Genomic DNA, 26,350 nt, shown 5'->3' with positions numbered 1-26,350 from the left:
TTTCCCAATTGGGCCGATCGCATAAGTCATACATGGCTTAACCACACAAAAGAGCACATGCAGCCCCGAAGCGAATGTTGCATGTGGAATCAAACGCTTTAATGATTCAGAGGGCTAAAATGCTATGTGTAAAGCTTGAAGGGATTAAAAATAAATGGAAAGCATTCTCTTGGGAAAAGGAGACCACGGAGTTGGGTTTTGATCCACTTTTATTTTGCAATATGACCAATATCCTATCATATTCAAGTGTGTATGAAAAAGTTAAGTCACTGATTTATTTTTTGTGAAAAAGCTAAATACAATAAGCATTGGATCAAGGCACATACAAGACTGGCCAAAGGGCATACAATGCACTTTGGTCTTCAGTTGTAAAGAACAATTAACTTTCAACTGTGGCAACGTAAAAGTGGCTTGAATTAGAAAAAAAAGACAAATAAGAATTATATGAACAAAAAAATAGTTGACACTTTATATTCCAAATATAAAAGAGCCCAAATGTCTTTCTTGCCATATTTTTACTGCCCAGAACATATTCGTTTTAGAGTGCTGTTTTTGCAATGAGATTCTTAAATGTACTGGGGATACTGACTGGATAAACAATACTGAATTGTGTTTCAGCCTGTCCGTGCTGATTTGACCAAAAAATAACCTTTCATTTGATCTCTGTGCTTCGTTTGCCATGTGCCAGGGCAGAACTGTCTGGCCAAGGCGCAGGATTTTGGATTCTGTGCTGTGTTGGAGCCGGTTCCAGGATTGGGGGGGGGGAGTTATAGATAGCTGCTTCCTAATTTTTGCAGAGATGCCAGGCAACTTTCTGGAACGGGCAGTTTATGATACCTGTAAATCTGTGACCACCCTCCTGTCCTTAGAATGAACAAAACACTAGTTTAACTTTGATCAGATAGGCCCTACATACCTGCAGTCTTGTTTTTTGTTGTATTTTTTCACTGACAGCAACATAGCAATAGTTTTGACCTGTGCTTATACTACATGGTTTCCTAAAATCTGATTGTTCAACACAGCAATGAAAACCCACTTTCACAGTTGACAAGTCATCATATCTCAGTAGAGCACAAAGTTTTTTAATTGGTCTAAAACCATAAGTAAAGGAAGTACAGTACAAATTACTACAAATCTCTAAAATATAGAATTGCGGTTTGTGGCAGCGTACACCAATGACTCAGTGATGGCCTGCGATCGGAAACCTTTTCTCTCCTTTTTAATAAATCGTCCTTAAATATAAATTATATGGCAAATGTACATAACGATGCTTTCTCAGTCTTTTCAATCCAGTGTTTTGCAAAAGACCAAGCAGTCTCGAAGTCACTTATTCGCAATAAAGCGTCTTTGTAATCCGTGCACACTATCATGAATGAGAATAGTCTGAATCTGGTATTCCACTGTCTCTGTAGCTTCTGTTGTTGATGCTGTTTTCGCTGTGTGGAGACTTGTAAAGGCTTAAGCCGTTAGGAGGAAAAATAGTGTGTATGACAAATTCCTCTTTAGACACTGGCATGTGATTTATAGGTATCATTTGAAAAGATGTCTCTCTAATCTCCAAGATGGAGTTGTCCTTCTTTGTTCCAGCTTCTGCATAATCGTCCTTCCTCCTGCGACCCTTGTTGTACGTGCAGTTCCTGGAAAATAAGGAACCGTTCCTGTGGACATACCAACACACCAGGGCCAACATGATGATGGCCAAAAGGGCTACGGCTCCTCCGATAATAGCAGCTAAAGGCAGATTTGAATTTTTGTAAGGCTCTTTCTCCTGCTCTCTGTTCAAGGTTGTGGTGGGATTGTATGCTTTTAGGGAGCCAGTTTCTGTCTCGATGCAAACCGGCGTCTCGTCTGACAGGTAAATGTTACTTGTTTCCATGGGAACCATGCATATCCGATAAGAAGATTCAGGCTCCAGAGCTGTAAGGAGGTACTCGGTTCTTTCCCCTTGAACAATGGTCTCGGTTATGGATCCGAAGGCAGGACTGTGGCCCAGCTTTAACCAGCTGAGCCTTAGGGCAGTCATGGGTTGAGATACTCTCCAAGATATGTGCACTGTCTCAGCACTACTAGATTTGACGTTTATTGTTATAACCTTACGACTAGACGGCGTTGTGCTACGATAGTTTCTTCCCAACTCTGGACCTTTAACCACAGGTCTTCTAGTCACATACGTTGGCCACTGAGGCCTCGAGGGTGGCAAGGTGTTTGAGACGGTACTAGTCTCGTATGTAGGCGAGTCATCGGTTTCAGAGCAGCTGAACAGTTCAGTTGCTAGATCCTTGATGGCCATTCCTTTGACCTTATCGGGGCCCTGGCACATAAAGCCGCGCACGTTAACTTTAGATGGTAGGGTCCGTAGCCAATCACGTACCCATTTCATTCTGCAGTTGCAATTCCAGGGGTTGTTACGCAAGAGCAGCTGGGTGAGGTTATCCAGGTCATCAAATACCCCGTTGGGCAAACTGCTCAGGTTGTTGCCTGACAGATCCAGACGGTACAGCTGTCTCAAAAAAGCAAAGGCACCTGCTGGCACGTGATTGATGTGGTTGTCTTGAAGATTTAACTTCTCCAGGCTCGAGCCTGGCAGATTGGCAGGTGGGGACGTAAGGGAATTCCGTACCAACGAAAGCTCGGTAAGGTTGACTAAATTTATGAGAGCCATCTCTCCAATACCCCGGTTGTTTAGAAGGTTGCCATCCAGAACCAGTCGTTTCAGGTTTATAAGATCCTGCAGGGAAGCCTCAGAGATAGAGGAGATGCGGTTGTCATCGAAGCGAAGCTCCTCGATAGTCATCGGTAGACCAGAAGGTATAGTGCTGAGGTGGTTGCGGGATAGGAAGAGAAGCCTCAGATGGTTGCTGTCCCGAAACGCACCCTCTTCGATGCTGACAGCTGACACAGAATTGTCATCGAGATGTAATTCCTCAATAAAGGGAATCTGTGCCAGGGAGGCGTGAGTAATAGTCCGGATGTTGTTTTCCTGTAAATGAAGCTCTTTGACATTCAGTGGCAGGTTGGTCGGAAACTCATCCAGGTTGTTGCAGTACAAGTAGATCTTTTCTACGTTGTTTAGCCTTCGCAGATCCGTAGGGATTCCCGCACTTTTAATGTGGTTGTTCTGGAGAAAAAGTACCGTGGCGTCCTCTGGGATTCCCGAGGGAATGGAAGTCAACTCCCGATCATTGCAGTAGATAAAAGTCCCATCGCACCGGCACTGTGAGGGACAGGAGGCTGAGGTCACCAGCGGATTGGCCAGGCCAAGCAGAAGCCCGGCTCTGATCATGAAGACAAAGAAGGACTTGTATTTGCATGCCATCGCTACTGTCCACTTTCTGGTTGTTGCCCTTGGAGAAAAACAAAGGAAAGTTCAATTCAGGAATTCAGACAGAAAAGCAATGCACTGATCTAAATAATTGCTGTTTTATGTATGATGCCTGAAGCACTTTTTTTGTACTAAATGATTCAATTGAAGACAAGGAATTGTATATTTCTGCTGTTGAATTAATGAAAAGAGGCTATTAAAATTTCCAACAGCATGAACGAATGAAAAAACTATGATAGCGAAACGTGCCTGGGGTGTTTATCTTGATTGAATTTTTTTCATTTTCAAGGTATATCAAAACAATACAAAAAAACTAAAAGAAAAGCATTACTGCCAACAAAAAAAAAATGGGTAAAGGGAGAAATGAGAGTTTTAGAAGCAAGTCTAATTGAAGTGGAAGGATATTCCCAATCAGCCGTGGATGTAGATAACATATCCTTAAACCCACTAGCGTTCCTTGAATGAAACGCCTGTGTGCAAAAGGTTTTATCTTTTGCCGTGTGTAATGTAATCTCGGGCCCTTGTTGTTTTACACATTTCTGCAGTCAGCCAGTGCATTTCAAGGCTGGTTTTTAGTGCCGCAAACTACACTGATTGAACAAAGTCTGGCCTTGTTGATGAAATGTTTTAAATCAGCTTGTTATTTTTCTCTTTCTGGAGGCTTATAACCCGAAATGAAATTGGAAGCATTATGAATTCTTCCTGCCAAAATGTAATTACTTGTGGGCAACTTTAAATTTTTATAGATTTTGGTCATTTTCATGAAATAATGTTATAATCTCAGAGGCCATGGAATATGACGAAAAAATTAGATTTTATATTTGGCAGGCACAGATAATAGGTTAAGGCTAAAAAGTGTGCCTTTTTTAATTATTGTATAATTTTGATTACATTATTGCGCAAATTCTAATTTATTATAATTTAATATTATTGCATAATAATTTTCTAGTATTATTATATTATATTATATTAGAAAAAATGTCACAAACATCCATATTTGTCATACCTGATTCAGAAATGCCTCTTAATCCTCTGTAGCCACCCAAAATCCAATGAAGCTTTAATCTCTCCTTTCTGTTCTTTCACAAGATGTTTGTCCGTCTCGTCAAAGAGGTCTCTTTGGTTATATCCTGCCCAAGCTGGTATTTGCTGAACTGATCCTTGTTTGTACCGGTGACCTCCTGTCTTGTATTACAGTGTCCACAGTTCATGCAATCAAAGGCTTTGCCATGGTTGATAAACCTATAAAGAAAGCGCCTCGCTTTCAGACAAACCTTAGGCAGTCTTCTCCTGTGTAGGCATGCGATTATGTGAAGTATTCAAAGGCAAAAAGGACTAAAATAAAAAAGAAGGCAAAGAAAGAAAAAGTTGCCTACTGCATGCAGAATCCTTATTTTTTTATCAAGGGGAAATTGCGTTCCCTAATTAAACCCTTTTGTATAGAACAGAGAGTCGCCTTTGGGCAGTAAACTGTTCCCGTATCTCCCGAAGCAGGACGGTCATGGCGTTAAGACCATTTATCCAAGCCCTGTCCGTCTGCGGTACTGCGGGCTCAAATCCAGGATGGTTGGGTTTTGAAGTCAGGCCCCACAGTCAGCCTGCTATCCTGTAGCCGCACTCCTAGCAAGAGCATGAATAAAGTATCCAGCCTGGTGGCTCGGACGTGGAATATCACTCGCTTTTCCTGTGCTCCTGCAGCTTTCCGCCTCCCTGGCTCTTGTTTCACAAACCCGTGCTTGACGTGTAGACACCCGCTCTCTCTAACATGCTGAACGTCCTACTGGCAGGATCAAGGAGAGAAAAAGAGAGAGAAAGAACCAATAAGAAGCAGATCTTTAATAGTGGGAAACATGTGACACTAATACGTCATTGATGCCTTAAAAGGTGAGAATGATGTCTGGCCTTATTAAGAATGAGTTGTTAACCATGTGTAATATGTTGGTAACCATTTATTTAATACTGAAATGACGTGCCAAGGCTAAAATTGATGCAGACGTTTCAATTGGCCACTGTCCTTCAAATAAAGCAGATTCATGCTGTACGTTGGTTGACGTGACCAGATGGTTCTTGTGTTTCTATTTTTGGGAAAAACTGTTACGTAGGTGACAACTAAGACGAGCAAATCCTGCATCAGTTTTTCATGATGCGCCATGTTTGCACCTGACTGAAAAAAAAGTACACTACAACAACTTTTTGAAATTTTAAGACATTTGGAAATTCTTTACAGGTTAGTCCACTGCATTTCAGACCTTTATCAGATTGAGAGAGAAAAAGCGAAAGCGGTATGTGGTTAAAACAGGAATTTGAAAGTCCCTTAAGCTTATTGGGTTTCGGTATATCAGGGGATTTCTTTACCTCTGGGTAAATGACCACAGAGAAAAGCCCTAGGGCTGCAGCCTTTTGATAGTGGACACTGTTTGTGAAACCTGGATTAGTGGAGATGTTGTGGATTTTTATAAAAACCTTTATTTTCCCCTGCCTTAAGCCTGTGCTGCCAGGATAACCGTGTTCATTGCTGTGTCTGCTACTAACCCCCTCGGTCCCAATCCTCTCTATGGAGATGGGAGAAAAGAATTCCTTTGCATAAGAAAGGCATCAGTGGTTCGGACCTTGTGACAATGGCCGAGGACCGATCCCTCCTGCCTTGCTAAGTTCTCCTCTGAGCTGCACTTTCAAAGAGGTTTTAGTGTGGCTTGTGCTGCGTAAGATGAATCTGATAAGAAGCGCAGGATAGAGGCTGGAAGTAAAAATTGAGGTGATGCAATCGTATATATTGCCGCCTTTAAATTAAGCCTATAGCTGTTGAGGTGCTGAGCACAGCTTCCCCACGGCTGCCCCGGCAGCACCTGAATGCAACGCCCTCGATCTGCTCAAAAATGTACATGTTAGATGAATGTGGCACAACTCGCCTCCATCTCATATATATAGCCAAACGAGATCCTCATGCACGTCACCTCAGTGGCCCCAGGGAGTTTCGTATCATTGCTGCACCATTTCCTAATTTCTCCTAATGTGCTTCTTATGCATGGTGACAGCATGCATTTCTGTTCTCTAAGCTTACATCCTCCCTTACAGACTTAACCACGGTTTGGGCCCTGAAACCCGCCTAATGACCTGTGGATAGTAACCTTCCTGTAAAACACGAAGTGGTGTGTCAGGTAATTCTGAAACTGTTGTAGCTAGTGACAAGGAGAGATTAGGGAATTGAAAGGCCTGTAACTTGATTACAGGTCTCGCCAGCGGAGTCTAATAATACATCCCAACCTTCTGTTGAGCCCAAGTGCTCCATGTGCCTAGTATTGTATTAGTAGATTAACATGAAATAGCAGCTGTGACACTACTTTAAAGACAGGTGATGCTTGACCGAGCGTTTTTGGTATGCTGAGCAAGCTCAAGTTGCTTCTCTTTTCTCCTATTCTGTGAAACAGTTCAGGAAAATAAGCAATTTGTAGGAACGGCGAGCAGTTGGTTGGCGAGCAGCATCCTGTTTTCCAACTGCTTGTGTTGAGGTGTTGTATTGATTTTGAGAATTATGTGTGTAAAGTACCTGGCTATTTTTCTTTGAAGTCTGACACATAACAGACTGCAAAATTATCTGGAGAACAAATGGCTCCAATATTATGTGCTACACATAAAATCATTGCCTGGCACAGGAGTAGGAAAAATTAAGTTGTTTTATGTATTTATTTCGAACACTTTCGGTTTACTCAATATTTAAGTGAGTATCTTGCTGAAAGCATTCAGAACAGCTTTGTTTACAAATAGTTATGTATTTCATGAGGATGCAAAGCTGAAATCATTCTTTAGAAACATTGATAAAATTACAGATGCCTTGGGAATACGTTTGGCGATAGGTTGTTATGGCCATAAAGGTCAAGATGGGACATACCATACACCTTATACGATTCACCTAAGCTTGCATGCCAGCTGTCTACGTAGATCATGCAAACCATTTCTGCCCATGATCTGACTGCATGATCGACTACATTATTATTTCTTTGTTTCCACTCAGCTTCTCAGATTTCACTGAAGTGGCAATGCTCCATTGTTCATTACAAGGCAAGCATAAGGGTCCTGGTCTTCACTCTTCTGCTTTACTGAACTCCTTTCACTAAGAATTATTAGCTTTTTCACATTTGGTTAAACCCTCCAGCCCCTCATCCCACCCACTGCTTATAGCCAGGAAGAAAAGGGACACAAAATGTCAAATGACGGACACTTTTCACTATCGTTCTAATAGGCTGTGTGTTTCCCGTTAGGAGATCGCTATAATGGCGGGCCTGCTTCTGCTCCATTGCTTTGCAAGAGCGATGTTCAATTGAGCATTCTGGTTAAACTAGCACTTTAGCCACTGTAACTATTTTAGTATTTTTACTCTAGAGCTTTATAGTTGATGTGGAACGGGGTAAAGGATGAAAAAGCCCCCAAGATAAATTTTCTAAATACCATCTAAATTTGATTATGCAATAAAAAATGGAGAATTGATTAAATTTAAGCATTTGCGGAAACTATCACGAATAAACTTTTGATTTTAGAGGAATTTATTTATTTTACAAGCATAATCTGATGTTTTTACTATGTTAAGGCCTTCCTTTAGATAATACAGATTGCACTGAAATTGAATATGCATTTAAATATGCACAAAATGTATATAAAATATATACATTCATTTTAAATTATCAGAGTTAAAATGCAGTGATAATGGTAATACAGGACAACAAAGTTACATGCTTTTGAATTTCTGAAATTAGTTCATGATTAGTAAATAAATGCTGCAGTTTGCATTTTTTGTTGTTGTTTTTAATTAGTTTCCAAAAATTGCTGTCACATTTTGATCTCTGGCCGTGCATGAAAGATGGCATTTAGGATTAAATTAAATTTGCACTACAGAATTTATTGGTAGGTCAGCTCTCTCTTTATTCAATAGATGATAATAGATTCTGAACCCCAGGCAGGATTTGAACTAAATGCCTCTCTTTGTCGTGTTATATCTTATGTCCATGAAACTGGAGGCGAGCCTGCAAGCCTAGTGGGTTGAAAGATGAAACATTTCTGCCCACATATTTTGAAGGAGAAAGGCGGTTTTGAACGTCATGGTTTAAATGTTAATTTAGTAGCAGGCTATTGTGTTAACGGTACCCCTCTGTGTGCAGTTTTGGGGCAGATGATCTGCAGGTTTGTCCCTGCCTGGCGTTCAGGCAGTGAGAGTGGATTTTAGGGGATACAGGGGGCTCTTTCCTTTGTACTACACTGAAAAGAGAGTGGTCTGTGGCAGCTGCACCGTTTTCCCCACTTGGGGGTGGTAGGTGCTTCTGTATCGGGCCTGTGAATGTCAGACACACACACACAGACACTTGGAGGCTGAGTTGGTGCTTTAATTACCACATATGTACCCCCTGCTAGGGTACAGGGGGCAGCATTTGCTGGACAAGGGCAAAAAGGATTTGCTTTATTTAGTGCACTGTACTTTTAAGGTTTTTTGAATAAAAAAGTAGGGGGAGAATCATTTAGGCTACATTAAAGCTAAAATTCACAGCTTTTTATCCGTTACACTTTCCTGACTTTTTAAGGAACATGCATATTAGTTACATTTCAGCAGCAAATGAACATCTAGAATCGTTTTACATTTTAAAGAATGGCCTAAAATGGGGTCAGAGGTTGGCTGCCAACATGAGCGGTGAATTCTGCTAAAAGATTTGTTTTTGTCCTCTTCACAAAGGGCAGACTTTTTTCTGAAGCTCTGAAAGACATGACCATTTTATGTGGACTCTCAGTGAATGCCACGGACCACTGGGTTATAGCCTCCGGTGTTCGTAGTTGGTAACAAAGAGTGCTCTCCGCCTGGCTGCTGGTAAACATACACTGCATTCATGCTTATGTTTTTGTATAAAGAAAAAGAATATTTATTATTTTACCGGCATCTAAAGAGAGCCTGGTAGGCATATGTTCCATACACAATATTTTACAGCTTAGAGGTGGGGTGTTTGTAAGCCAATGATACAAATTGTTTATGCAAGTGAATAGACGGGCACAGAGTGCTTTGACAAGTCCAACAAAGAACAATCTATTCGTTAATTTTATCACCCTCTTTACTAAGTCAAAACAGCCCATTTGTGTTTTCAGCTATTGTCATGCTAAAATAACAACCTCTTTGAATACACAACCTTTGTGTATTTGCACACGCAACTCAAATTTGGAGAAAAATAACTTTCACATCAAGTGCAAGTGTGTTAAGAAAAAAGGATTTAAAAAGAAGGAAGTTTACGCGAATCTCCAGCGCAATTGTGTAAATCTGGATTATAAACTGATTTAATCAGCTCTATCTGAAACCATGGTGTCTTTTTATCTATTAACTATTATTTTAATCTAGAGTTTTCTGCCTAACAGATATAAAAAGCTTATCTTTAGATGACTTGTAAAGCCGCTTTAAAGGAGGGAAATTCGTTTGATGGTTAAATCTTGAAACAGCTGACAGCCTCAGATCTCTTTAATGCGCCACACACACCGACCGCAAAACAGCAGGGCGCACATTTACAGGCCAGTCTGTAGTTTTAGTCTTCACGACAAAATTAACACGTTATCGTCATATAATCAACAAATCTGTCTGCACCGCGTCCGCAAGCGAGCGCTGCTGGTTAGTTTTGTCGCGTCAGTCCCGGTGTGGATCAGGCGCAACATCCCTCACGTTCACCCATTGCTTATTCCAATCACTCTCATCGTGGCTCGGATTCGGGTTTATTTGATCCATTTTTAATCGCCATCTGCTCGTTAGCTTCGTCATAAATCTATTCACGTTGATAAATGATAGGATTTAAGACGAAACGCGCGAAGTTTATGCGTTCCTGTTGATCGCGCGCGGGTGATATTAAACCTGCATTGCGTTTTAAGTGTTTATTTGTCGAAAAGTCATGATGGGTCGTGATACATTTATCGACACAGTTCAGAGCTGTAAAACCGAAGGTTTATGGTGCGTTTATTCTGCGCGCAACGGCGTGGAGACTTCAAATTGTTTTTGGAAAGACGCATCGGTTCCTGACTAGAAAATAAAAGGCTCTTATATAAAATTGAATCGCTTCTGTACTACTGCGAGTTTAAATTGACATTGCACTCCCTTAAATCCCTAAGGGTCTGCATACAGTCGAAATAAAACGCATTTTACCACCGCAGAGCTGCTTTGATAGGAGTGTTAGAACTGTCATACAGTAGCGAACAAATACAGATCTTAAAGTTAACAAGCAAAGACTGCAGCTTAAGGTTTGTAGGTGAATACAGATGTTTGATTTTTCTATCTAAAGAGATGCATGTTTGCCCTATGCATATTTTAAATATATTTGATAACCTGAAGGTGATGGCATACATAAGGGAACAGCCTATAAATCAGGGGGAACCCATAACAAAACACACTTACCTGCAAAAGCAATAAAAAGGGAATTTAAAAAAAGAATATCCTTAAAGAAAATATAAGTCAGTCCACAGGATAAATCCAATAGGTTGGAAGATGATTTCAATCCCAAAAAAAGCCCAGGGTGTCAGAAAGGCTCAGTAGCAGAAACGGTACAAGTAGCAGGGTGTGTTTTTATTTCCAAACACACTCTTGTTCACATACACACACACACTCCTTTGGCTCAGAAAGAGAGAGAGAGAGACTAGATAGAGCTGGTCGGCTGCCTGGAGCTCACTACAAGTGTGAGGTTGCATCTGCCTCCAGCTCTGCTTCAACACAGAGCTGATGTCATCTGGGGGAGGAGCTTGTCGCTCTTCTCGGCATCCTCCCCTTCTCTCTCTCTCTCCCTCTCGTTTTCTCTCTAGGTCTATGCAATGTGGACACTAGGGGGGGCAGGAGAAAGGGAGATGAATATTGAGCAGCATTGAATAAGGCTTGAGTGGGCATTTCATGTGTTTATGTTGAGCAAGGCACCATAGGCATTATTTAGATATGATCTGTGTGTGTGTGTGTGTGTGTGTGTGTGTGTGTGTGTGTGTGTGTGTGTGTATGCATTAAGTAATAGAGTTTATATGTGAAGGAGGGAGAGGGATGCCGAAAATGGGCCGGGCGATTTAGCAGGCGTTTGTATGTGTTTATGTAAATCTGGCTGATGTACTTTCCTTTTTTAGTAGTGTGTGTGTCTGTGTATAAGAGAGCGCTTGTAAATGGTTTCTTGGTTTCACAGTGCATTATGAATTTTTAAGCTCGGAAGTCAGGCGTTATGTTCAGCCTCATTATGCTTATTAAGTTTTAAAGTGCCTCCAAAGTTTGCTCCCTCATAAACCAGCAGCACAGACTGTGTCATCGTCTCCAAAGGACTTTGGAGGAACTTTGCGCAATCTGCTCCCTTCTGACCTGAGCAAACCTTCCCGCTGCTTTCGGATAAGCAATTACTCTGCTCTGACTAAAGCAGATACAGTTCTTTTTTACCTGACATGTGAAATGGCTTTTCATGTCGATTTGCTTATTTTTACCGTAATGTGACCATTGTATTGAGTTGAGGTATTTAACCTACAGTACATGGGGATTTTACACAGACTTTCCCTGAACTTTTGATCATCTGTCTATTTGTCCGGAACAGATGTACCTCATAGGGTTTGTGGTCAAACACTTCAGTAGTGGCCTTCAGTAGAGTAGATAAGGCAGACCTTGATCTGCTTTTATTTCTGTTTGACTTGACTGATATAAGGGGGCTGCCACAGGTTTAGACGGATTTAAAGGTCAGTTAATATTTCCCCTTTCTCAAGATAAATTGTTTATAAAACTGACACTCATGATTGCATGTGAAAACTGGAAAATATCAGGGAATTTTAAAGTCCCCATGAAACGGAAGTAGCGATTGCTTTATTTCCCACATGGTGACGTATTCGAGTGAAACCGGCTTCTGAAATAAAATAAGTCAGGGCTGGATTTGAATTTGTTCATTGAGATCTGACTGGATCATTTGAAATTGGGTCGTGTTGCTAATTGCTAATCGCTAATCGCAGCGATGTTCTCCCGGACCCCCTCCACCTACGCTACTATATGACTGGACGTAAAGAGAGATCGTTTTGAGGAGGGGAGGAGATTTGCGTTTTTGATTAAAGATTATGAGGGCACATGTTTTTTTTATTTATTTTTTTATATAATGAAGCTCACAGATAAGTCTGTGTAAAAAAAAATAAAAATATTACAAAACAAATGACAGTTTTTCATTTTATTTTCATGGTGACTTTAAAATTGTGATTTTCAGATGCAGAAACGTCAACAAAGCGTATAAGAGATGCCAAAGCCGCTTAATGTCACCTCTGTCAAAAATGAGAAAATAATATTGACAGAATGCTCTCGTCTCACCTTATACGTTTCTCAAATTTTTTTGCTTCAAATCTACTTTATTTCCTCAGACCGTTTATAAATACACTGTAAAAAGTAAAAAGTTGAATCCACTTAAAAAAATTACTTTAATTGGTAAATCGGCATCGGTACGTTAATTTAACAACTTAAAATTTCACTTTAGTTAAGATAACCACTGTATTTAAGTTGATCCAACTTTTCACTTTTTAAAGTGTAGCAGTTTGTTGGCATAATCGATTAAATGCTATGCAAAGTGCAGAGAAGAATTTACATGAATAATGGCACGGGTATGATGGATTTTAGTTGTCAAGCTGCAAGAGTTTTTTTTTTACCAGGTAAAGGAGGTTTACCAAACATATTAGGATATTGAACAAATGTTTGAGCCAGCCAAGGACAGCGAAACACTGAATGCTTTTTTAGAAGTGCAGATTATTGCATGAACTTAGAGGGTTTCGATTTTTTTTAAATGCTCTTATTTACAAGATAACTTGTTAGACGCAGTTAGAGGGTTTTGCATCTTAACTCTTATGCAGTCAATAAAATGTTTTTTGCTGATTATATTGAATTAAATTGACAGTTTTATTGTTGACATTACAATCTTTAATAAATACATTTCTCTAAATACATTATCTTGGTTTGTTGTTGCTTATTATTTATCCCTTTATCTTTGCTTTTGGTGGTATTAAATCATGAGACATACAGCATCACCTTGCCATCTCCTGTTTATAGCTTCACAAGCTTCTGTTGTCTTGGAAGATTAAGCTGTTGTGTGAATGCGATATCCACCAAAGGTTTTTACTGCAGGTCCAGGTGTCATGCTTTTAAGGTCAGAGGTGAAGAAGCAGGGCACAGTTGTGGGTGACAAGAGGTCAACGCAGGGCATGATGGGCAGCCTGTCTGTCCTCCGCTCAGGGATAGATCACGTCTCTGGCCCCTGCATCCGACCCTTCCGGCGTTTTTTTTCACTCCTAAATCTGACTAGGTCCTGTCTGTCATCAGCCCTTGATTGACTCTTAGGTGTACAAAGGGTCCCAGTGGAGGGCCCCAAGAGGGTCCGATTTCCACTGTTGGGGGAATCTCTGGCCTAGGTCGTTTCTTGTTTGGCATCCTTTGGAAAGATGAGGATCCCTCATACTACCATTTATTTTATCTCCTCCATCTCAATGTGTTTTGACAACAGACATGGCTTTGAAGGATCTCAAACCCTTCTCCTCTTGCTCCTCACGTCTCGTTGGGTTGTAGTTAGGGGGTGGGGTTGGGCATAGCTAAGTTTATTAAAGCACTTGATGCAGTTAAGTGCTAACAAGAACGTTTTTAGTTTGGGCTTTAAGTGGGCCTGTGTCTGAGTAGCATCTGACCTCTGCTTTCAGGGATGTTCATGGATCATTCTTAGCGTGACAGGCAGATAATACACATTTAATCTGGTTTTAATTTACTGCATGTTGTTATACAATGCTGTTCACTTGAATGAGACCTACAACACAAGTGTGTCAAAATCAAGGCCGTTCCAATTCTCAATAATTTAAAAAGCTTTGTTATTCTGATCTTTACACTTCTTGTGTACATTTCATGCCCTCAACTTATTCTCAAACCTTTTCTTTACCTCATTCTTTCGCCTACACATTTTGCATACTCATGTTTACTTGGATAAAGGATTAGTCAATTTTCTTTAAAAAAACCCAGATAATTTACTCACCACCATGTCATCCAAAATGTTGATGTCTTTCTTTGTTCAGTCAAGAAGAAATGATGTTTTTTGAGGAAAACATTCCAGGATTTTTCTCATTTTAATGGACTTTAATGGACCTCAACACTTAGCAGTTTTAATGCAGTTTAAAATTGCAGTTTCAAAGAACTCTAAACGATCCCAAAGAGGCATAAGGGTCTTATCTAGCGAAACGATTATCATTTTTGACAAGCAAAATAAAAAATATGCACTTTTAAACTTCTCGTCTATCTCCGGTCATGTGACGCACCAGCACGACCTCAAATAATATGTCATCACGTCAAGAGGTCACGGATGACGTATGCGAAACTACGCCCCAGTGTTTACAAGTGTGGAGAAAGAGGACCGTTCCGACGTTGTTGTATGTGGAATGATACTAATTAATGTCTTTGTGTCAGTTTATTGTTTACAGTGGTCTGCAAATGTGCGTTTCATATATGTAACACGTGACCTTTCCACTGCATTACGCAATTACGCGAGGTCGCGCTGGTGCGTCACACAGCCAGAGGCAGAAGAGAAGTTGTGGTTTAAAAGTGCATATCTTTTATTTTTCTTGTCAAAAATGATAATCGTTTCACTAGATAAGACCCTTATTCCTCATTTGGGATCGTTTAGAGTCCTTTGAAACTCCGTTGAAACTGCAATTTTAAACTGCATTAAAACTGTTACATGTTGGTGTCCACTAAAGTTCATTAAAATGAGAAAAATACTGGAATGTTTTCCTCAAAAAACATAATTTCTTCTCGTCTGAACAAAGAAAGACATCAACATTTTTGATGACATGGTGGTGAGTAAATTATCTGGATTTGTTTTAAGAAAATGGACTAATCCTTTAAAATGTGGAGATATCATAAAATAGTTTTTTTTTTATTATTATTTGTGCTGTTTTTCATAAAACATTTATTTATTATCAGCAGTATTTTGAGGACATTTGAGAAAGAAATGCATCCTTAAAGTTTTTTTTTTAATGATAAACAACTTTCTCAAGAAATACACGTTTGTGGAAAAAGTGTGTTTGGTTTTCAAAATTAGGAAATACCATCATTTTAATTTAAATTTAATGCATTTTAGATAAGAAATTATGATGTGTTCCTCCCAAATTAAAGACGCATCCCAGGTGTACTTTGGCAGGTTTGGTCATATTTAGCCTAATTTTAAGTACAAATTGTCCCAAGACATGCACATACAATTCCCCAGAATATGTAGTTGAAGGTTACCATATTTCTGAACTCATGCTCAATTAAAGGCAACACGGAAAAGCCTGTGCCAAATATCTGCTTTGTGCCTTCATTTTCTATATCCTTCTGATTCATTTCCATAGTCATTCACCACGGGCAATTAGCAGCGATCTTCATGATGCTGACTTTTCATACTTCCCGCCACATCCGCAGAGACCTGCACAATATGGCAAACTGTAGGATGGGGTCCAGCACCATTTGCAACTGTTCGCGCTCATGGCACAAGCATGATACATGGGCGGGAAATCATTTTCTACCCAGTGTGCCAGCCATGACCATTGTACTGCATTGTACAGGATGCTATCTTACACGTCAATACGGTCTCCTCTCTAACCCCATATCCTGATTTTTTTCCCAATGCAAATCCCAGATGTTTAGCATTAACTCCTTTGGTCTCTGGAGGCTTAGAAACTCCTATACAAAACAGCCTAACCAAACGGACGTCCTGCTGTTCGTACCGTCAGAAGAGCCGAGCCAAAGGTCTGAGTCAGCGGTCAGCGCTCTTGTGTGTTTGTGAAGAATGAGCAAATTCTTACAAACAGCCCTCTGGGTTGGCTTCTCTGTTTTTCCATTGTGTCCGTCGCTTGTTTTTCTAAAGCCCCTCTTGTCTTGGCTGCAGCGATCGGGGGGTTGGTTGGGGCAACTGGGGGTTGGTTTGAGGTTGACTTGTCGACTGTGCAAAAACCTATGGACCCCCCACTGGTAAATGAGCTTTGAAACAATGCTTTCAGATCAGATTAGATAGTTCACTCTTACCCCCCTTAACCTACCTATACTGCTCCATTAGGGATATCTGTATGGAGCGAGATAGCAGATCAGAAATCAGCACACAATGCATTCAAAGTCTCGGCGCTGTAATGTAACTCACTCAAACACCTCACTCTCTTCCTCTCCTCTGGTTTACAGTTTCAGCCCTAAATCTGTAATTAGCCAAATAACAGACTTCTCACTCGCTTTCAGATGCAGAAGCCTCAAGATTTCACAGCAGGAATTCATCTGTGCGATTGAAAGTCTCCTGAGGACTTTCTCTTTCGTTCGAAACAGATGAGATTTTTAAAAACCCACATATCCAACGCACCTCGGTCCCAGTGCTTGTCGTGACGGCTGATTTTTACTGTTTGTTATCAAAGGGAGCTCGCCAGTGGTATTTGTTTGTCTCGCTCCTCTGAGAGGAAGCAATGCTTAATGACATTAAAGCTTTGCTGACACAAACACACGCACGGAAATGATAGATAAGGTTGATAAACTGGTCTGTGATGATTACTAAGAACACAACTCCGTTTCCTCTGGAATGTCTTTGTGTAAGTCGTGTCTAGTGTCCAAAGCAATTAGTGTGGGTGTTTTTATTTAGTTTATGTGCTAAACAGTGTGTATTTATTTATTTGTTTCTCACAAAAATCTGTTTCAAAGAACGCGTAGGGTTGCGCCTGAATCCGTTTTTACTCAGCCTTTTTGTTTTTCCACTGAATCCAGTAAATTTTCTCCGTTACCTCATTTATCGTGTCTAGATAGATATGATAGAAACTGCCCTTTACTGCTGCTCATAAAAGCGTGCTCGGTCACCACTTTCACAAGCAGTATACACTGAGAACTTTACAGCACTTTAAAGAACCACATCTGCTGTGAATCAGTGCGCTGGAAAGACAAGAAGGAGACCATTGTGTTTTCATGTTCACCAGTCTAAGCTCAGACAATGCACTTTGAGCTGCAGGCTTTTTATGGCACATCTCACCTCGCTTTGACTTATGGTGTAGCTACAGGCACTACAGTAGGCTATAGAATGCAGTTTCAGCCACTTTTTGGGAGAAATTTGCACTATTAACGGTAACAATTGGTTTCCAAAAGTGCCAGGTGCCTAGGTGCCAGAAAAGGTCCTTACGTTATCAGAATTTATTGTCAATAAATGGTCCCAAGCTGTCACTGGGGCAGTACCCTTTAAAGTTCTAATATGTACCGGAGAGTACAGATTTGTAAACATTTGATACCAATATGTACCTTTATGATCTCTTTTGGTCCCAAGGTGTACTTTTTGAAAGGTTACCTCTCCAGTGACTGTACATCGTCAGAAAATATGGTCATGAAATAATCTATACCAGTGATGTCATATTTGGTTCCCCAAATAACCGTTCGGTCAAAGGGTTTTAAAAGACTCACTTTCTTACATTTTTATAATATAAATAACCTTTTGTTTAACATAAAGGATCTGTGGATGTTATACTTTAAAAGGAAACTCCACTTTTTTAAAAAATATGCTCATTTTCCAGCTCCCCTAGATTTAAACATTAGATTTTTACCAGTTTGGAATCCATTCAGCTGATCTCATAGTCTGGCGCTACCACTTTTAGCATAGCTTAGCATAATCCATTGAAACTAATAAGACCATTTGCATTGCGCTTAAAAATAACTAAAGAGTTTCAATATTTTTCCTATTTAAAACTTAACTCTTCTGTAATTACATCATGTACCAAGGCCGACAGAAAATTAAAAGTTGCGATTTTCTAGGGCTAGGACTACACTCTCATTCTGGCGTAATAATCAAGGACTTTGTTGCCATAACATGGCTGCAGCAGGCATAGTGATATTACGTAGTGCCCGGAAATAGTCCCCTGCTATTGAAAGAGCGATAGTTGCCTAGAAAATCACAACTTTTAATTTCCGTCGGTCTTAGTACACAATGTAACTACAGAAGAGTCATGTTTTAAATAGGAAAAATAATGAATCTATTTGGAATTTTTTTTGAGCGTGATGCTAATAGTCTAATCGGATTCAATGGATTGTGCTAAGTTATGCTAAAAGTGCTATCGCCAGATTTAGAGATCGGCTGAATGGACTCCAAAACGGTAAGTATCAAATGTTTGAGCATATTTTGAAAAAATATTTAGAAAATGCTGGGTTATTTTCAACCCAGCATTGGGGCTAAAAATGACGAGCATAGCATGTTGGGTTCTAATTTAACTCATGCTAAGATGTTTAAACCCAAAATAGTGCCTTTCAAAATGCATTGTTGGGTCAAATATAATCATTTTCTGGGTTAATTTTTACTTAGCTCCTGGGCTCGTCCCTTAAATTCCGACCCAACGCTGGGTTAAAAATAGCCCAGCATTTTTTTAGTGTACAGGTTCTTCAATGGGATCTTTTAGCAGCTTTATTTTAAGAGTGCTCTTATTCTCGATTCTTTTGTTTTTATCACACTACAGATGAAATAGTTTAAACATTTCTGCATATTAAGCCGAGATGGATGAAATAACACACTTCACCTTTAAATAATTCAGCAATGCTTGCAGTAAAAAGGAAAATCATTATTGCTAATGAACCTTGAAAGATTGAATACTAAGTGGCTTCTACCGAACCTTAGAAAATTACCTTTTGATCTTTAAGTTCAACACAGAGCCATTATCACGTGTTGGCAATAACCAAGGAAACCTTAAATTGTTGCTATTGTAGTACTTCTGAGAAGTAAGAAGAACATTACAAGCTAGTGTGTCTCTCAAGAGTGTTACGCCTTGACTTTGAACCCTTGCAATGTAATTTGATTCCTCCTTACTGAACTGTAGGTGTTTTCTTAACACCTCAGAAGCATCTGCAAGCCTCAGCGTTCCTCTCGAGCACTTGTGTGAGTGGTATATCAGATATACACCTTGTCTTTGTGAAGAACGACTCAAAGGCAGACAGCGATGGAATGATGACAGGTAAATGAGGGGAACCGTTTAGCCGTGATGGCTTGTGTACACCTCACACTTGAGTTTCCCCCTCCATTAGTGACTGTTGTTCTCAACGAGAACTGACAATTTGTCGCCATCGTTCGGGACGCCGAAAGGCAAGGATTAAAGAAACTCGAGAGGGTTCGTTTCGGTCGTTCTTTGTCCTTGAGTGAGGACCGTTTATTTCTGTCGTTTCCCATGGAGATCTAGAAGCATATGGTGTCTGACCTATGTGTTTCTGTTCAAGTTTGATTATGCATTGAAGTTGAAATTAAACACTATGTGGAGACAGAATATGAAGAACTTGAATGCAAAAAAAAAAAAAAAAAGTCTGACATGTTTTCTTGTAAATTAATATTTCTGAATGGCCTGAGGCCAGAATTAAACTAATTTGAAGTGAAAATATTTGATGAATGTATAATACATGCAGAGAGCATTCGGTTTATATCATTAACAATAGGGGTGCACCAATATATCGGCCGATGATGCTTGCTATGCTTCCCAATGAATTACAGTGAAATGCCCCTACATCCAAAAGCCAGGGGGCGCTCTTGTGCAGAAACTCAATGTGCGCTGCAGACAAGTAACTATTGATAATAGTTAATGATAATGTTTGACGAGTGTTGCTTTTTCAAATGCATGTTATAAACAACTCAAACTAACAGTGATTTCAGATCGATAAGGACTTACTGATCAAAAGCCGTAGTACATGAAATAGCTGTGAATATTATTGGCCCGACTTGAATAAAATGGAACTTTGGTGGATTTTGCGCCGCGTTAACCAATCAGGAGCCTCCTTCAGCCCCGTCTGGAGTCACTCATTCAATGCTTGCTTTTTCCGCGCATCTACTTCGCTCTAGACGCGCAAATGCATTTAAACTGTTCAAGCGGCAAACTATGCACGGTAGACGCGATTTTGACGGCTCAAAGGTGGTTTGTGTAAACGCAGCATTATAGATAAACCAGAAGTCCCTGACAAGGAACTTTTTAATAGAACTTTCACTTTAAAGTTAAAAGTTTTACAGTGGGGGTTAAAGGGATAGTTTTCCCCAAAACCCCATGTTGTTTTAAACCTGCATGAGTTTCTTTATTTTGTTGAACACAATTTTTTATTACGTTTTTTTCATTTCTTACAACAAACTAAGATTGAAAGCATATAAACATATACAACTCTACCTAACCTCCCAACTTACCCCCGCTGTCTCTTTACAAAGGGTCACATAATGCACAGAAAAGGCACGAACAAAACAAAGCCACAGGAATCATAAAAAAAGAGCACTTAATAAAAATAATTAGGAAATAAAGTATTGAGGTATTTATTCTGAGAAAAAAACATAATTTGATCATAAATGGTTAGCACACAGTTTACTGTACCCATTGACTTCCATGGTATTTGTTTTTCCTACTATGGAAGTCAAAGGGTACCTACTACCATCAGCTGTGTGGTTACCGTCGTTTATAAAATATCTTCTTTTGTGTTTTACAGACTAAAGAAACAACATGAGGGTAAATGATGATGAATTTGGTTTTTTTTTGGTGAACTATCCCTTTAATGGGGGGACAACAAGGGATTTTTGTTTGATTTCAGATAAATATTTATGATCAAAGGAAAATATGAAATTTTTTTCCAAAAAAGGTGCAAAATAGCACTTAAAGTGGTCCAGTGGCTCGTGGAACCATTTTAAGTTCCATAAAGCACACTGGTGTAGAACCATATCTGGTACTTTAGTGGTGCTTTATCCCCCCCGGATGGTTCTTCATAGGTGGTTCATAGGTGCTATACAGCACTAAAAATGGTTCCCCCATGAATACGACCTTTTTGTGCTATTTAATTAGCACTAATTCTTGTGAGTGTAGAAAGATAACATGAACCAGGTCTAAAGCAGATTCAGCTATTATGAATTTAGATTATGGAGAATGTATTTCTAAGCATTTTATTATAAGCAAGGCTTAAATTTGTAACATTTAATATGTAAAAGGGCCTTGGCCCTGCCTGAACCAAAAAACTCGATCTTTAACGCAAAATGGTTCTTGTTCTCCACGTTTGATTAAAAAGTTGTGCAAGACACTTTTATTTACCCCTAGAAAGCTCTAGGAAGCAGAAACTCCCACTAGCCTTGCCTTCAAATTGAAGGTCAGTCTAATAATGCGCGGATGACATTTCAACCCTCTCCTACAGTACGTGAATTACTATCCTGCTGAGATCAGCTGCGATGAAGGAAGTGAAATCACTCTTCTTTGTGCGAGGACGTCTGCCCGTGTGTGCGCGCGAGTGAGTGACAATGTGTTGCCCACCAGCCTTTGTGTCTGTTTCTGTCAGTCTGTTGTTTTTACATATTCCTCACGCTGCTTTACATGTCTTAGCATAGACTAAAAGGACCCATTTGCATCAAACCCACAGCGCTGAGCCCAGTGCTGCAGAGACCCGGTCAGTGAGAGATGGATGAGCAGGCATGTGGAGCTCCTTTGAGGTAAAGAGGAAGACGGATGGTGGTGGTGCTGGTGTTGATGGGGAGCAGAGGAGGATGGAGGCGCCTCTGCAGTGTTGATGTATTCTCCTTTAGGGCCCCGATCGTTTCCTTTCTGCTGCTGACTCAGTGTGCTGTCTGGGCCCCGCCGTCCCCCGCGGCCACATTCTGATGTGTGTGTTGCCAGTCTGCTCTTCCACTTTGGGAGCCATCAAAAACATCCAGAGAATCGTGTAGCGAGTCATTGAACAAAATTAAATGGCAGAAGTAGGTTGAAATGTGCTAAATTGTGGTTTTGTCGTGTTACTTGCATAAACAAGAATCAGTGGGGTGTGAAGAGAGATGTTTCTCTATTTATTTGCACAGTAGCTGAATTAACATTTACATTAGCCATTTGACGGGCGCTTTTATATAATGCGACTTGAAGTACAGTGCATCTGAGCTACACAAATGTTAGTGTTGCGATCACCATGTTTTGTCAGCTTGGCTACAGTAAAGGCTATAGCTTACAGCAATGCAATCTGTATGATTAAATCTATGCATTACTCTACTTTTGAACTGTAATATCAGCAGGCGATACTGCTTCCTTTTTTCATTTATCAACGCAACCCGCACTGTTGTTTTCGTGTATTGTAAAGATGGATGAGACACGTCAGTCTCTCATATAGGACATTGCGATCTCACAGGCTCTGCTGTGGATGGATTAATGCAGACTTTCAGCTTTGCACATACAGTGGACCAATTACAAGCTAATGTCTGGCTGATTGAAAGGCAGCTGGTTGTGTGTGTGTAGGTGGGTAAAGGTGTTTTTGTGTGTTGTTGTTGCCAGCAAAAGCTTCCCACAGCATTTCTCAGTTGTATAAAGGTCATCTTTTACATGCAAAAATGTCAGCTTTCTCTTTTTGGAAGCTTTTAGCCACTAAATTGCACTGTACTGTATAATTTCACGACTCGAAAACAATAGCTTGTTAATGGTTTTCGAACTCCTCCTCACCTCGTGCAACACATCGTTGAGTTAAACAAGAGTTTAAATAAGTGGACGGAGCGATATGCTTGTCAGACCTGAGAATTTGCATCTAAGCATTAAGATTAACGGTGCTTGCTAAGGAAATCACTGTTGTCATTGCCTTTACTGTACTTGCACAGGAATAACAACATTTTAAACTAACTTTTTGTGTACAGTAGCCCTAACAAGATACTTTACTTGAAGCAAAAATGTATAAGGTTTTTATTTAAAATATTCAGTAACTTGAATTATCTTTCTTTATATTTTTAAACTTGAAGAAAAATATTTATTTTGTAAATTAATCAAGATTTAATGTCATATTCAGTTTTGCTTCTTAAGTATTATCTTTATATAAAGTTTAAGCTTACCCAGAGGATTTTTTTGGTGCTGTATGAGGTCATGATTTTGCACCAATTTGCATGCAACTCGTCTCACACCAGTTGTACAACGGACATGAATAAATCTGACAAATGGTGCAGCTTATTTTGGAGAGGTGTGCTATTACTTTTCTAAGCAAGAACACATGTATTGTGCACCTGATGAATGATAAAACTGATGAGAAACATCTCGTAGACTGAACGAAGGACCTGAACCAATTTCACACTGTCAGAAAAAAATGGTTGCTAATAGCCCCTAGTTGTCACTGGGTCAGTACCTTTTTAACAAGTACACCTTTGCACCTAAATAGAGTACCTCTGAGGTATATTGATACCAAACAATCACATATCTCTACCTAAATGGTATTTGTTAGGGCAGTTTAAAAAAGGTGCTTTTTGACCATTTTTTTCTGACAAGAACTAGAGTATTAGAAAGATGCAGCCACCCAGAACTCCCTAGCAACATTTTATCCACCCCAACCCCTTAGCAACCACATAACAATTCTATGGCAACCAAACAGCAAAATTACTAGTGTTAAATGTACACTGCTGTAGCCAGTTGCATAAACTTATTAGACTAGTTTAAAAAAATAAGTCATCAATTTTTTTCCTCAAGAGTGATCATAGCGGTTTTAAGTAGGTTACTTAAAAAGGAAGATTGGGCTAATTTAATTTCAAATAGTAAGACAGATATGCTCAAAACTAAAAGTTTTACCGGATCCCGGCAGACATTCCTTCATAGAAATCAAGAAGACAATTGTGGTTGAATGCAATACGGCATACAGACTGGACGGAGACGATCATAAATAATGCTTGTGTTTGCAGTGCACACTTCGGTATTTCATATTTGAACAGTTCTGAACTTTCTTCTGCCTCCGTCTTTAATAAATCCCTCCTAAAACGTGCAAGCTTACGCTTGTCAACATTGCCTCCACGGCTCTTTGGCTTCAGCTAAGCCCCGCCCACCTGGAGACGTTGCAATATTTACAAAGTTTTAAGGGGTCTTTAGTATTTAGTGGACATGGTAGAGCTCGCTGAGGGTGGAAGTTATGGTAATGCAGGACTGTAAGTGGGCGGGGCTTTATCAATGTGACCTCACATTGAAAAGAGAATCAAAACAGCATGACTGCTTTGGTTTAATCGTTGGATTTTTCTTATCATAGGATGGTTGTGTTCACACACTGCCAACAAACATTGTGTCCAAACACCTTGTAAAAGTGGATTTTGCATAATAGGTGCCCTTAAACTTCACGTTTGTGCAACTGGCCACTGCTGGTGTATTTATGATTTTGGTGAGACTCATGTATACAGCAGCAGAAGTTTAGTCTACAAGTAGTCTACATTTTATTACAATTCTTTCTAATTTTAATAATCAAAATAATAATCAGAACTAGGGATGCTAAACAATTAATCGCGATTAATCGTTAGCAGAATAAAAGTTTTTGTTTACATCACACATGTGTGGGAACTGTGTATAATAAATATGTATATATATAAATATGAACACATTCATTTACAATTTTAAGAAAAAAATGTATATTAAGTATTTATATTTATATATAATATAAATTATACATAAATATACAAATGTATATACACATGTAAACATTTCTAAAACATATACATGCATGTGTGTACATTTATTAATACAAAGTTATTATACACAGTTCACACACATATATGATGTAAACAAAAACTTTTATTCTGCTAACGATTAAACACGATTAATCGTTAAGCATCCCTAATCAGAACCAAGTCTTCCACATTTCCATTAAGTTCTTGTAAAATGAATGAAAGTCTCCATTCATTGCTATGAATTGCAGTGCAACACTATTGAGTTTTTAAGAATTCCGATCCAGTTCTTGACTCATATAAGGAAAAGCAAAGGAACACAGAGAATCCACTTAACCTCTGCTGGATTAGTGCTCAGGCCTGCTTTAGCAAGGCTAAAGGGAAATGTCTCTACATATCCAATACGGGCTACCCTCAGCCTGCCTAAAGATCTAGTAACAGATCAACTTAAGCCCAACTTTAGACGCTGAGCTGGTCTCAACTTGCTAAAATACGCCCCAAAAAGAAGTAAGCTTCTAAACCTGCTGTTATCATTCATGTATGGGATTTCAGAATTAGCTTTAGGTTGTCTGCGTGTGTGATTGTTTGTGTGTACGTCTGGCATTCTCTACTGTAGTGTTTGACCCCTAAAGGCATGCTGTTTTCAGTTCAAACCTCGGAGACGGAGCGTACGTGTCTGAGAGATGACTGCATTCTAGTTGCGTCTCCGCAGTGTTGACTCAAGACGGTCGTTGACATTCCCTCCATGTTTGGCTTTGCTTTCGTCAGGTCTCTCTTCAAACATATGCCAACAACTGCTAAAACACACTCGAGGAGGATGCCAACAGGTGAAGCCCCATTAAGCCAGTTAGACAGTTGGAAGAGACTCCGTGTGCATATGTGCTCTCCCAGCCCCTTGACTCATAATGCTGTCATTCACATTTAGAGCGTGCACATGCTGTACTCTATAACAATGTTTAGTCGTGGCATTACGATCTACCACACATTCCCTTCCAGAGTCTCCGTGCCGTCTCCTCCTGCTGTTGCAGAGACTGGATGGATGTGGCTCGGTGTTTGTTGTTAATGTTTATTTCAGGTGTTATGGCACTGATGTGACATGAGAAACGGGGTTTATGGATTTCCAGCGCCGGAGGAGGGGGGCACCCGAACAGCTGTGCTTGTGAATTCATTCATATATCTCATCATTACCTCCCCAATCACAACCCTCCAAACCATTAATCAGACCCCAGTCAAGCAGGCCAGAGGAGATCTTTCGCGCTATTTCTCTCTTCTAACAACGTGGATGTCTGCCCGCAGACGCCATGTTGTGAAATTTCACACCTGAAGTGTCACACTCGAGAAAAGAGAGGAGAAATATACAAGACGTGTCGTGGTAGGCGAGAATTTAATCAGCTAAAATGCCTTTGTAGCTGGGAAATGTTTTTTTTGTTGGGCACCAGGTGCATTCTACACCTGCAGTGTTATGTGTGTATACCTTCCACCTCTCTTAATTGGAGTGCGCTGTCCTCGCTAATGAATATTCTCTCCGTCTCTGCCGATATGGGTGGGAGAGGAGATGCTCTTCTGGGAATTAGTACAATCCTAGTACATCCCCCAAGAGATTTGGAGCAGCTCCTCGTGT

General features: G+C 39.9%; 2 protein-coding genes across 8 annotated transcripts in view; one reads left to right on the top strand and one right to left on the bottom strand.

Annotated features, from left to right (window-relative positions):
* macrod2 (mono-ADP ribosylhydrolase 2) overlaps positions 1-26,350 on the top strand; it is a 690,444-nt gene that overhangs the window by 95,354 nt on the left and 568,740 nt on the right. The gene's annotated exons all lie outside the window — the stretch shown is intronic.
* On the bottom strand, positions 192-11,005 carry flrt3 (fibronectin leucine rich transmembrane 3). Of its 2 annotated transcripts, none has more exons than XM_065296419.1 (3): positions 10,731-11,005; positions 4,329-5,102; positions 192-3,344 (listed from the first exon to the last, which is right to left on the bottom strand). In XM_065296419.1, the coding sequence occupies exon 3, from the start codon at positions 3,314-3,316 to the stop codon at positions 1,367-1,369; it is 1,950 nt and encodes a 649-aa protein (XP_065152491.1). In that variant the 5' UTR covers positions 3,317-3,344; positions 4,329-5,102; positions 10,731-11,005; the 3' UTR covers positions 192-1,366. The 2 variants fall into 2 exon arrangements, with proteins under 2 accessions (XP_065152491.1, XP_065152492.1); XM_065296420.1 differs by having other exon boundaries at positions 4,329-5,099.

Source organism: Paramisgurnus dabryanus, chromosome 20 (assembly GCF_030506205.2).
Source record: "Paramisgurnus dabryanus chromosome 20, PD_genome_1.1, whole genome shotgun sequence".
Lineage (NCBI taxonomy): Eukaryota > Metazoa > Chordata > Actinopteri > Cypriniformes > Cobitidae > Paramisgurnus > Paramisgurnus dabryanus.
The sequence above is the reverse complement of the archived record's forward strand: the minus strand, read 5'-3'. Positions and strand labels throughout refer to the sequence as shown.